This window comes from Papaver somniferum, unplaced genomic scaffold (assembly GCF_003573695.1).
Source record: "Papaver somniferum cultivar HN1 unplaced genomic scaffold, ASM357369v1 unplaced-scaffold_21, whole genome shotgun sequence".
Lineage (NCBI taxonomy): Eukaryota > Viridiplantae > Streptophyta > Magnoliopsida > Ranunculales > Papaveraceae > Papaver > Papaver somniferum.
In genome coordinates, this window is record NW_020631041.1 from 1,979,680 (window position 1) to 1,992,562 (window position 12,883).

Consider the following 12,883-nt stretch of genomic DNA (forward strand, 5'->3'; position numbering starts at 1 on the left):
ACATGTTTGTTGCTCAAAAGTTGATTAAAAGAGTGAAAGGTGTAAAGCAGCTGATTTGCAACAGCGTAAAAGTGTTACAGATCTCTGGTACAAAGAGGAACAATGATTATTGTTGTATATAAACGTTACTTAGGTTCTGCTGTTGAACAACGATAGTTTTCTGCGACAGTTGCTTGTGCGTCAATGTTCTTCGTGTTCTTCCTCTTCAGCAGCAGCAGAAACAGAGTTTGATAAAACTCTGATTTCTTCTTCTCTGGCTCTCCTCAGGTCCCCAAACTCTCGACACCCCTTCTATATGACCCAAGCAATCTATTTATATCAAAAATACCGATTAAATCTCTCCCAAATCTTCCAAAATCTCTTTCCTTCTCTTCACGGCAAAGTTGCGGCAATTTCTTGTTTTAGAATTTCTACGTGTTTCTGAGCTTTCCTTTTTATTCTAAACTCTTCCTTAGATAGATCAAATCTTTGGGAAGGTTTACAGCACTTTAATCTCTCTAAAATTCCCTAAAACAGGTCACACACTTGACTTTCCATATATTTCTGTTGTGATAAAAATCCGTCGATTGAGCCCAGTCTAATCGATTTCAACACCCATATCAGATTCTTAGACCCATAAGGAGTCTATCCTATGAAAATCAGAGGTTTAATCGACCTCAAACTCCTCCAAATCAAGAACCCTAATATGTTCTTCACTGCCAAGATATTTCCCGCCAAAACTTATAATTCAAATGTAGAAGATGGTCGCCCCCTATCCAGAGTAGGGGTGCGATTAGCAGCTGCCTGGAAATGGGATGCCCCTTAGTAGGGTCTCATGAAGTTAGACGTGTGAAGGTGGAACTGGTAGTATGTCCTAGTATTATGGAAGTCCTAGTATTATGGAAGTGCATTATGCACGCATTGGTGTTAATGGGTTTAGCAATTTGTAGCCTATAAAAGGCACCATCTAATATTAATGGAAATATGTACAAAGTTTTTAATCAATGTAATTTTTCTGAGTTTTGTGTTTGATCTCTCTCGATCCTCTCTTGATCCTTGATGGGAAATCCATCAGAGTGGGCATGATTTGTAACGGTAAATATGTTGTTTTTGAATTTTGTACCCAAAATGGTGGGACGTCCATTCAGTCCAGAGGTTCCAATGCGTCTGGCTTAGAAACTAACCATCTTACTTTTGTAATAACAACCTCAGATTGATAATTCAGCTGGAGTTGGACCTCTTGGCATGCCTAAAAGATCTCCGTCTTAGCTTCTTTTGGCTCCTTATAGTCTTGTCTTTTTTTTTTACGAATAAATTCATAAGAAACAAAATAAATTTAGCTAATGGGTAACTTTTATGGAATTTGGTAACCCCATATCATATCAGGTTGAAAACGTAGTTCATGTCATCATGCACAAAGTGTTGTTTGCTATTTGAACTCACCAATCTAGTACAGTAACATCCTTTCTAGCAGTACTCTGTCGGCTTGTTTAGTTGTTTTCCTTGAGACGACTTCTCCATGTCATAAATTTTGGTAGATATGTACAAGTTTTGGGCTTATAGAAAGTGGTTTGTGGATCATTTTGGCTGACAAATTATGAATGCCATTATTCCATGAATAATAATTGAGGAGCCGAAATCTGATGATCTCAATCCTCACCTAAATATGAAATGAAATTTTATTTTGACGAATTTGGCACTGCAGGACCAAAAAATAAATGTACACGTATCTCACAACCACATTATCCAGTACCCAATTATTTTATAGCCGACCATACTTTCCAACATTTTAGTTCACCTACTTATTCAACCACGTGTCAAGCCCACCAGAATCCAAAACAAGTCCTTGTTAAGTCCTCTTGCCGAAATAAGTCCTTGACTTATATAAATGTCGTGTGTGCTCACACTTTGTTCTGCATTTCATCTTTTACCATTTTGAAGCTTCAATGGCTTCTTCTTCTTTTTCTTCTGCTCTGGTTATGTTTTCTGTTTTGGTTCTTCTCAGAACGGAACGATGCATGGCGAAAAAGATTCAACTTGGTTCTAGACTGACAGTTCGAGACAATGAAACATGGATATCGAATAACCGGACGTTTGCGTTTGGGTTCACACCAACGGATTCAAGAAACCAGTTTCAGTTAGCAGTTTGGTATAACGAGCTTCCTCCCGGTGACCGGGTTATCGTTTGGTCTGCAAACAGGTACGCTTTTTCTCTTCTCTACAGTTTCATGTGTAGTGTAGCTACATAGTGTTTTGCAGGTTATAAAAATGAATTTTCATTTTTCTCTGAATAGAAACTCACCAGTGGGAAAAGATGCAATCCTGGAACTTGACAACTCTGGAAATCTAGTGCTCATCGACGGGAATATCATTGTTTGGTCATCAAACACGTCAGATTCCGGTGTGCATAATGCTGAAATGTCAGATTCCGGTAACTTTGTTCTGTATGACACATATCTTAGTCCTGTTTGGCAAAGCTTCTCACATCCAACTGATACACTTCTTCCAGGCCAGAACTTAACAGTCTCGTTAGAACTTGCTTCTTCAAATTCTTCGCCTTCTTACGGTGGTTTTTACACGCTTAAAATGCTACAAGAAAGAACTTCGCTAAGCCTTGCTCTAACATATAACTTACCGGGGTCTTACAATGGATCTCAGGTGACCCAAAGTAACTACTCGTATTGGTCGGGACCTGAAGTGTCGAACGTTACCGGAAAGGTATCCGCGATACTGGATGAATCAGGGAATTTCGGTATAGTTTATGGTGAATCCGCTGAGGGAACTGTTTTTGTATACAAGAGTGAAATTGATGAGACTCGCTCAAATGGAGAACTACTGCTTCGGCGCATAACGCTTGAGAAGAACGGGAATTTACGCTTGTACCGTTGGGATGACGACGTAAATGGGTCTAGACAGTGGGTACCGGAATGGGCAGCAGTGTCAAAACCTTGTGATATCGCAGGAGTTTGTGGCAATGGGATATGCAATATGGATGGAAGCAAGAGTAATGCTAGTTGCAATAGTTTGCCAGGTACCCAATGCTCACCGAATTCATCCATCAAACCCAAATGTGATAACCGGCAACAAAATTCCACATCGCAGTTCAAAATCGCCACAATTTCTCAAACAAATTACTACTTTTCTGAATCATCAGTGCTTGAGAACTATACCGGCGTTTCAAAATGTGATAACCGGCGTTCCAAATGTGGTGATATGTGTCTATCTGATTGTCAGTGTGTTGCTTCAGTTTATGGACTAAAGGAGGAGAAACCCTACTGTTGGATTCTGAGGAATTTAGAATTTGGAGGTTATGAGGATCCAGGTTCAACCTTGTTTGTGAAGATTGGGAAAAATGTCTCAATAACGTCAGGTCGTAATCCAAGAAAGTCTGGAGAAGATTCCAATTCCAGTAGTACCCGCAACAAGGTTGTAATTATTCCAATTGTTCTCTGCATGTTGGCTCTCATTGGTTTACTCTGCTTCTTGCTATATTATACTGTCCACCGGCGAAGATCCTTACAGAGAGACATGGAAAGATCGCTGACGGTTTCTGGGGCTCCGTTAAATTTTAGTTACAGACATTTGGAGAGTGCGACGAATAATTTCACTCAGTTGCTAGGAGCTGGTGAGGATCTTTAACCTTTATTACATTTTATCTTATGTTAGTGTTAACTCCGGTGAAAAGTCAGTTTTTCACTAGTATTGCTCGTCGGCTTCACTCAGGTGGCTTTGGGAGTGTGTACAAGGGGAGCATTGGAGATGGAACTTTGGTTGCAGTAAAGAAACTGGAAAGGGTTTTGCCTCATGGAGAGAAGGAATTCATAACAGAAGTGAACACCATTGGCTCAATGCATCATATGAACTTAGTTCGCTTATGCGGGTTCTGCTCCGAAGGAGCAAAACGGTACGACTAAAATTTACATGTTTAAATTGCTGAATTTCACCTTAGGCCGGCCATAAAATAATTTTGACTTGTGTTCATAATTGTCAGGCTTCTTGTTTATGAGTACATGAAGAATGGGTCACTGGACAAATGGATCTTTCCTTCCTATGGTGGTAGTCGAGAGATCACAGACAGGATACTAGATTGGAAGACTCGCTTTCTCATAGCTACCGAAACAGCACAAGGAATCGCATACTTCCACGAGCAATGCAGGGATCGAATTATACACTGCGATATAAAACCAGAAAATATTCTCTTAGATGACAATTTTCATCCCAAGGTATCAGACTTCGGGTTAGCAAAACTGATGGGGAGAGAGCATTCGCGTGTTGTGACGATGATTAGAGGAACAAGAGGGTATTTGGCTCCAGAGTGGATCAGTAACCGGCCAATTACTGTTAAAGCCGATGTTTACAGCTACGGAATGTTGCTGCTAGAGATCATTGGTGGAAGGAGAAACCTGGACATGTCTCTGGATCCATCTAGCTTCTACTTTCCTGGCTGGGCTTTTAAGGTATTATCCTCATCCCCAGCTTCGATTTCAGTTCAGATTCACAAGTGATTATCAAAACACAGATAATTACAGCTTCATTTGGGTTTCTGCAGGAGATGACAAGTGAAACACCGAAAAGAGTTGCCGACAAAAGGTTAAATGGGGTGGTGAATGAAGATGAATTAGTAAGAGCCCTAAAAGTTGCATTCTGGTGCATTCAAGACGAGGCATGGATGAGACCTTCAATGGGCGAAGTCGTGAAGATGTTAGAAGGGTCAGTTGACATCAACCAACCACCAATGCCTCAAGCAGTTTCAGAGCTGATTGCGGAAGGGTTAGATCATGTATACAAAGCAATGAAAAGAGAATTCAATCACTGCGAATCTAAAATCTTCACAAGTGGACCTTCTTCCCTTGCTACTTACAGTAATTCCTCAATGTCACCAAGATAACATAGAAAAAAGAGTTGTTCATGGAGTCATTTTGTGTAGATCTGTTTTTTAACACTGCAAGAACCGAAAACAATGTATATACGAGAATTTAACCGATTTAAGCAAACACTTGTATTCAAGAAGCAGAAGCTGCATAAAGAAACTGAACAAAAACTATTGAAGGGACAATTTTTCTTATTCACCAAACTTCAAATCAGGAAAACACTCAAAATGGTGGCCTCCAACATCTGGAGGGTCATTGCGGCCGTAGGATCCAAATAAGTCTCTTCTTTACACTAATAGGATCCTAGTCTATATATCAAAAGATCAAAAATAAGTTCAATGCCTAGTACCAATCATCACATAAAATCATAATCGTCAGCAACATCAGCGCCATATGCAAGCGCAATGTCGTCCTCTTTGCTATTGGCAACATGGAGCTGTTTCTTCTTTGTGGCTGGGACACGAAAGGAACTTGGTAAGAACCACCATTCACATATAGACCTACCTACCTAATAAAAGATAAAAGAATGAAGAGTGACAGCATATGGTGAACACGCACCTGTTTTCTTTTTGCCAGCAGTCGCTTCTTTTTCTGCCTTGAGCTTTTCATTTGCGATTGCCATCACCGAAGAACCTATCTCTTTGACTTCTGCAGCTTTCAGAGACGCCATAGACAGTCTCATGACTGACTTAAGTAGGCCAATGTAATGGTAGCTTTTCTGTAGATTCAAGTAAAGGACTCGGTAAGTTTAAATGAATAGTACAGGTTGAAAAAGAAGATGGAAATATCAACATTTCAGTATCTCGTTGACTCGCACTACTAAAATATGGAAGACAAAGAAACCGCTACAGAAGAGTAATTCAACTCACGTCATATGGGCGAAGTTGAGAAGAGATGAGATCAGCATACTCAGCGAAATCACTTTCTGATTTGGGAATGAAAGTATCTAGTGATTTCCCATCAGCTCTCTTACCAAAAAGTTCAGTCGTGGCCTTAAAATCAGCTTCTTCAACAAGCCTATAACAAATAGACAGATATGTCAGCAAGTGAACGAGCAGAGGGTTCAAAACTGAGAGAAAATATCAATATGAATACACTGGGATGGCATCTTACACAGCATCATTGAAAATCTTTTCATTCTTTTTTTATGAAATAGGTATGAAAACCTAGTAGACTAATATAGACTAATCTTAGATGCAGAACTTGCATACAAGAAGTTATATCTTTAGAATGTAGTCTTAGGAGTCTAATCAAAGACATCTCAGAATCGAAAAAGCATTTATTTGGTAACACGTAGAGGATCCAGAACAATAAGAAATGCCTACCTTTGCTGGTGGAGCTTCTCAGCTAAAGGGTCCAAAACCTCATCCGGTTTTGCTACTTCAACACTTTTGCCTTTCTCAAGGCTGCTCAATTTTTTCGCAGCTTTCTTGGTGCTTGTTTCTGCTGGTGCTGGAGCAGGAGCAGGAGCCTGATCAGAACAAACGTAGTGCTTATAGTTACGACAAGACAAAGTACAAGCAATCAGTGAGAAACACACTTCTTGAAACTTTCCAGCAATAGTGATAGAAGATAATATGATACAACGCATAAATCATATGTCATACATAGGCAAAATATCTGTATCTTACATAGCAAGGGTCAGTGGTAGATGTATTCAGTCAAAACAAATTTTCAGACAATATCTAGAATATCAACTGAAAATTCTTCCATTTACCAATAACTCTTGATTTTAGAAAGGTTTATAATTTATAATGGATAACGGTAGATAAAAATATATTATAGCAGTGTGCAAAATTCCACAACAATGCAAAAATAAAAGTAACAGCAACATCTGTTTGGTTGACTAGAGTATTATATTTACCGGAGCAGGCTCCTCATCTTCATCCTCCCAAGATTCCTTCACATCATTTTCATCTACATCCTCATCCGCCCATGGATTTGACGGTAAATCCTTTTTCAGAACAGGTATAACTGGCTCAGCTTCCTCTGTCAGACACACAGAACATGAGTTGAATGTCAGCTAAAACAATTACAATGATTTTTTTATCACTTTCAACCTTGAAAAGCGTTCAAGAAGTAAGAAACAGATACACAAACAAAATTTAGAGACAGTAACATTACCCCAATCATCCATCTTTCTTGATTTCTTAAGTTAGTTCTTGTACTGACTACGATCCACAAAGTACAAAATCTAGCCTGCATAGCAACATTTACATATTTGTTAGAAATTGAATGATCTGTGGCAGAAGCAATAAACCACATACTTCAACGAAGAAACAAATTAACATATGCTTAACTAAAATCTAATCCTACTTGGTCCAAATTTCACAACTACGCTAACTCTCTGATAACAGAAAGCTAAAGAACTATTTGGAATGCTAGTCCTCCTTCAAAAGTCAGTTTATTCATTGCAGAAGCTACTGAGAGTAATTATTAGAAAACTCCTACCAATTGAAGATTCGGCAATATGGGCTGTGTATGAAAAACACTATTAACAACTTCCCAAAACCACTAGAAAAGTAAGAACAATAGAATTTCCAAAAAATCCTATTGCCACCTTTGATTATTCCAATTGTTCTCAATATATTTCAAGCCAGTTAACCCTAGATTGAAAAGAACAATTAATTCAACAATTCCTCCCAGAACAACAACAAATTCAACTTCTTCGATTACAAATTTCATAACATAATACGGAAAAAATCAAAAACAAAGTAAGAAATCATTACCTGTTGTTGTTGAGAATAAATCCCACAGAAATCAATCCAAATCGAATCTCACAAAACCCTAAAAAAAAAACACAGAAACTGAGATTTTCCCCCAAAACAAGCTTAAATTATTGGTTTCAAACATCAAAATCAGTTATAATCTGAAAAACCTAATAAGATTCGGCGGGGAAAAGAAAGAGATTTCTTACCAGAAAGAAAAGCCCTAAAACTTGTTTGAAGAGGAGGAGAAGAGAGGAGAATGTGTGTGAAACAAAGAAAAGACGGAATTGTCTTGCAAAAGAAAAAAGGTAAGGAAACAAAAACGCTTTATATAACGAGCCCGCGTGATATAACACAAAAACAGTTATTATTATTTACTACTTAATTATGTTTTGTTCCCCGAAGAATCCTCTACAAACTTATGTACAGCAATTTCTATATCCTTTCGGACGAGTCATATTATTTCCTAGAATAGCACCTTCTTTGTTTGGGTCAGATTCTGACTAATTCACTTACTAACTCAGATGTCATATCGTTTGTTTTTTTATTTGTTTGATTTCTGATACAAGATTTGACTTGGCATATAGTCTGATTCAGGAATTTTTGAATCAGATATCATTTTATATCTGACTCTTAACACATCTGACTGGATTCAAAAAGTATTTATAACTCCATTGTAACGAATAATCTTTGAGTCTATCAACGGTACCAGCTCAACTAATAGTGTAGTGAAAGATAAGCACAATGCAGCAGTGCAGGATAGCAGTGACAGAAGATGTCAGGCTGTCTACATCTGAGTTTTACCACGCGTGACAGTGTCGATTATGACTATTAGCACAATGCTATCAGGATATAATTCATTACTCTACTATTAATGTAATGTAATGAATCTCATCCTTTCTGTAATGAATAATGTTGGTACATTCACTTGGTAATAAAAACTGCTACTGCGGTACCAGAGTTTGAAGCAATATGAGAATTAGCACCACTATCTGCAATTCACTCATCTATGTCAAAAATATATGTTACAACCGACATAGCATTGAGATTTGAAGGTGGTTGTCTTCTTTTATAAGAAAAATTAAGCTTTGATTGTAAACATCAGTTGTATGACCTTTAGTGATGCATATCTGACACAATGGTTCTTCAGTTGAAAGATATCCTCTCTCCGATGCATTTCTTGTAAAAATGGCAGGATTTGGATACGTTCCACAAGATCCTCTACCTCTATATCCTCTTCTATGATAATATGAACCTCTATAAGTATTTTGTTGGAATTTGCTAAGAAGGCTTCAGTGTCAGTATCACTCTTAACAGTCTTGATTCTATCACCAATAACTGCTTCCTCACTGAGTAAATTGTTATGTAATTTAATGAAAGATACTGGTAGATTATGATGTCTCATTGCAGTTGCAAAAGGTACATAATATGAATTTAGAGCTTTAAGAGTGATTACAACATGCTCTTTTTCTCCTGTTGCAGCTAATTGATCTGAAAGAGTCTTGATCTCGTTTATTAAAGCATGTATAGATTTTTTACCTTGAGTGAGTGATAGCAATTTTGTTTGTAGCAGTATTGCTTAAGTAGCAGAAGCTCTAGAAAATCGATCCTCAATACTTGTCTACAATTGATGAGATGAAGTAGATCAGGAGAAATATGCAATAACTGAATCTGAAATAGTGGATTTTATCCACATAACGATGGAAGAATCTTCGTCCATCCAATCTGTATATTGTGGATTTTCAATAAAATTCTCTTGATTTCTTATGTTAGTATAATGTGTTGGACACTCAAAAGGTCCATCCAAATACTTCATGAATTTATACTTTTGAGTAACTGGATTTATTAGGTTTTTCCAAGTAATAAAATTGTCCTCTTTTAATTTGAGATTTACAAAATGCGTAAGTTGATGAATATGAACACGAGAAAAAGAATTTAAGTCAGATTCTCCATTAATGAAGAAGATTGAAAAAAAATTGAATGATAACAAGATCCGAAATCACGAGTGCATAAAATGAAAATAAAATAAAAACAAATGTAAAACAATAACTCTGGTCAAGAATACTTCAAAATCCTGAATAAAACTTCAAGAAACAGTAGATCTTGAACAAAATCAAGACTAATTAAGAATTATCCTCCGAAAGAAGTAACTGAATCAGCTTTGTGAAGAGAAAAAAAATAATCAAAGAACAAAGGTGGTGAGAAACTTGCAGGATCGAATCACAGGTTGAAGAAACCTTCCGTGTCTGACACCATAATAACGGTGATACTTTACAAGAGATTACTCATTATGATGGTGATGAGGTCATAAAGACAGCAAATGGTGAAGGTATGCCTATTACCCATATTAGTTCATCTAGTAAACATGTGCATGAGCATTCTTTCACTCTTAGTGACATTTTATTAGTTCCTGAATCCTCACATAAATTACTATCAGCCGATAAGTTCACTTCTGATAATAACCGTTCCTAACTCTTGATTGTCATGGTTTTCCTGTGAAGGATTTGAGCTCTTGGAAGACACTCTTCCAAGGACTACATAAGAATGGTTTATATCCAATCAAATTCAATTTATATACTTATGCTTTATCATCTGTAATAACTGACAATACTCTTCTTCATAGAAGGGTTGGTTATCCATCTTTTCAAACTTTTCAGAAAATTTTTAATCATCTACAAATAAACATTTTATTCATATCGATTTCAAAGTCTGTAGAAGTCAGAAACTTCCTTTTCATCTTTATATAACTAATTCTCAACAACCTTTGGAGTTATTGCACATGGATCTTTGGGGTCCTTGTAATGAGCTTTCCTTATCATGATCTCTTTATTATGCAAATATAGTGGATGATTACACAAAATATTCTTGGGTCTTACCTTTAAAATCTAAAGCTGATTTCAAGCATGATTTTCATTCTTTTATTCTTAGAATTGAGAATCTCTTATCTCACTCTGTTATCACTATTTGGACTGATAATGGTGGTGAATTCTTAAATGATTTTCTTCATCAGTGTTGTACACAAAAAGACATAAATCATGAGTTATCTTGTTCTCACACACCAAAACAGAATGGTGTGGTTGAGTCCAAGCACAAGCATTTGCTAAGTGCTATTAGGAGACTTATGTTTCAGTCTGGTTTACCTAATCTGGGTTGAGGCTCTTTTAAAAGCCAATCATCTAGTTAGTAGACTACTAACCAGATCTATTCAATTTGCAACTACTTTTGAGATGCTTTTCAATGAGAAACCATATTATAATTTTTTTAAAAGTCTTTGGATGTTCTTGTACCCCTTGGCTGAAACCTTACACTTATAACAAACTAGAACCAAGGAGTAAATATTATGTGTTCCTAGGATATAGTCTTACTCATAAAGGATAAAGATGTCTTGATCCTTCCATTGGTCATGTGTATATTTCTAGGCATGTGACATTCAATGAAATCTCATTTCCTTTTAAATATATATCATTCTCAGTCCTCATCAGTATCTCTTACTCCTTCTGCTCCTGCTTTCTCTAACTACTGTTATTCCTTGTACAATGACTTCATCCTTTCCTTCTGAGGTTTGTACATCATTGTCGGTCATTAAGAATGCTCATAACATGACAACTAGAGGTAAAAATGGCATAAGAACACCCATATCATACTTTGCAACCAAACATCCACTGCCACTTGCATTGATAACTAACAATATCTCTGTTCCAACATGTATTGATGTTGCTGATAAGAAAAAGGTTTGGAGAGTTGCTTCTGTAAATGAATTTACAGCCTTGCAGAAAACTGGTATTTGGTCTCTGGTTGCTCCTTCTGCAGATCAAAACCTAGTTGGTTGTAAATGGGTGTTTAGGTTCAAGCACATGCAGATGCCACTGTTGATACATATAAAGAAATATTAGTTTCTAAGGGTTATCATAAAAAAAAAATTGTTGATTTTGAGTAGACTTTCAGTCCATTTGCTAGACCAACAACTATTAGAGTAATTTTATCTATAGTTGTTCAGTTTAATTGGAAAATCCCTCGATTGGATATTAGTAATGCATTTCTACATGATGAACTAAAAAACTATTTATATGACTCAGCCTCCTGGTTTCATTGATCCTGAGATACCAAATCATGTGTGTTTACTACATAAGGCATTTTATAGACCGAAACAAGCACCAAGAGATTGGTATGATAAGTTGAGTACATCTCTCATTGATTTGAAGTTTGTAAATTCCACTGTTGATCCTTTTCTGTTTGTGCATCAACATGGACCACAACTTAAAGTAGCTCTCATTTATGTTGATGATATTCTTCTCACTGGCTCTTCTTTTACTTTTTTTAAGATAATTATTTTTCAACTTCAAACTCAATTTCCAATTAAGGATTTAGGAGATTTGCACTTCAGCTACTTTATTTCTATCTCAAACAAAATATGTAGTTGATTTGTAGATCAAATTTCTTATGGAAGGAGCAAAGGAATGTCATGCACCTATTTCTGCTTCTGAAAAACTATCAGAAGATGTTGGTGCCCTTCTAGAAGATCCATATGGATATAGGTACTTAGTTGGTTCTCTTCACTATCTTAATTGGACTTGACCTAAGTTATCTTATGTTGTTAACCTTGTTGTCAGCACATGCAGCATCCTAGGGTTCCACATTTGCTTGCTTCCAAGAGAATACTCATATATGTTAAAAGTACTCTAAGTTTTGGATTGAAATTTACAAAAGGTACTTCTTTTCTTCTGGGATTTCAGATGATGATTGGGCTGACAGTGTTGATGATAGAAGATCTACAAGAGGTTATTGTGTTTATTTGGGATCAAATGTGGTATCTTGGTCATCCAAAAAGTAGACTACAGTGGTAAGGTCTAGTACAGAGGCTGAATATAAAACTGTTGCTCACACTGTAGCTGAGATTATCTGGATTTGATATCTTCTTCAGGATTTACATTTTCCTATCTACGGTATTCCTAAACTTAGCTGTGATAATATCTGCTCAATCTCACTTGCCTCAAATCCAGTTTTTCATTCTAAGATGAAACATGTTCACTTGGACTATCATTTCATTAGGGAACTTGTGCAATCAAAGGCTCTAGAAGTATTCTATGTTAATATACTTTGGAACAAATTGCTGACATTTTCACTAAGCCTCTTCCTAGTCCAAGATTCGCAGAATTATAATTCAAGATCAATGGGATTGATGCTCCTTTAAGCATGAGGGAGGATATTAACAATACCATCTCAATTGATAGTGTGGTACATGATAAGCATAATGCAGCAGTGCATGATAGCAGTAACCGAAAATGCCAGGTTGTTTACAGCTGAGTTTTGTCATACATTCTAGTC

General features: G+C 36.7%; 2 protein-coding genes across 4 annotated transcripts; one reads left to right on the forward strand and one right to left on the reverse strand.

Moving 5' to 3' along the window:
- Positions 1-1,936: 1,936 nt before the first annotated feature.
- On the forward strand, positions 1,937-4,875 carry LOC113340338 (G-type lectin S-receptor-like serine/threonine-protein kinase At5g24080). 2 transcript variants are annotated; one of them, XM_026585546.1, is made up of 5 exons: positions 1,937-2,179; positions 2,274-3,604; positions 3,703-3,883; positions 3,971-4,436; positions 4,529-4,875. In XM_026585546.1, the coding sequence occupies exons 1-5, from the start codon at positions 1,959-1,961 to the stop codon at positions 4,865-4,867; spliced, it is 2,538 nt and encodes an 845-aa protein (XP_026441331.1). In that variant the 5' UTR covers positions 1,937-1,958; the 3' UTR covers positions 4,868-4,875. The 2 variants fall into 2 exon arrangements, with proteins under 2 accessions (XP_026441331.1, XP_026441332.1); XM_026585547.1 differs by lacking the exon at positions 1,937-2,179 and having other exon boundaries at positions 2,295-2,399; positions 2,489-3,604.
- Positions 4,876-4,977: 102 nt separating this feature from the next.
- LOC113340339 (eukaryotic translation initiation factor 3 subunit J-like) lies at positions 4,978-7,895 on the reverse strand. Of its 2 annotated transcripts, none has more exons than XM_026585549.1 (8): positions 7,768-7,895; positions 7,580-7,637; positions 6,975-7,049; positions 6,721-6,839; positions 6,176-6,321; positions 5,720-5,867; positions 5,409-5,568; positions 4,978-5,303 (listed from the first exon to the last, which is right to left on the reverse strand). In XM_026585549.1, exons 3-8 carry the CDS (start codon positions 6,985-6,987, stop codon positions 5,206-5,208), a joined length of 684 nt encoding a protein of 227 aa, XP_026441334.1. In that variant the 5' UTR covers positions 6,988-7,049; positions 7,580-7,637; positions 7,768-7,895; the 3' UTR covers positions 4,978-5,205. The 2 variants fall into 2 exon arrangements, with proteins under 2 accessions (XP_026441334.1, XP_026441333.1); XM_026585548.1 differs by having other exon boundaries at positions 6,715-6,839.
- Positions 7,896-12,883: the final 4,988 nt, after the last annotated feature.

Coding starts and splice junctions, on each gene's coding strand:
- LOC113340339 (XM_026585548.1), bottom strand. Junction 6,322..6,714: donor AAGATGAGGAGCCTGCTCCG/GTAAATATAATA, acceptor TGTTCTGATCAG/GCTCCTGCTCCTGCTCCAGC. Junction 5,868..6,175: donor GAGAAGCTCCACCAGCAAAG/GTAGGCATTTCT, acceptor TATTTGTTATAG/GCTTGTTGAAGAAGCTGATT.
- LOC113340338 (XM_026585546.1), top strand. CDS start 1,959: ATGTTTTCTGTTTTGGTTCTTCTCAGAACGGAACGATGCATGGCGAAA. Junction 2,180..2,273: donor ATCGTTTGGTCTGCAAACAG/GTACGCTTTTTC, acceptor TTCTCTGAATAG/AAACTCACCAGTGGGAAAAG. Junction 3,605..3,702: donor CACTCAGTTGCTAGGAGCTG/GTGAGGATCTTT, acceptor GGCTTCACTCAG/GTGGCTTTGGGAGTGTGTAC.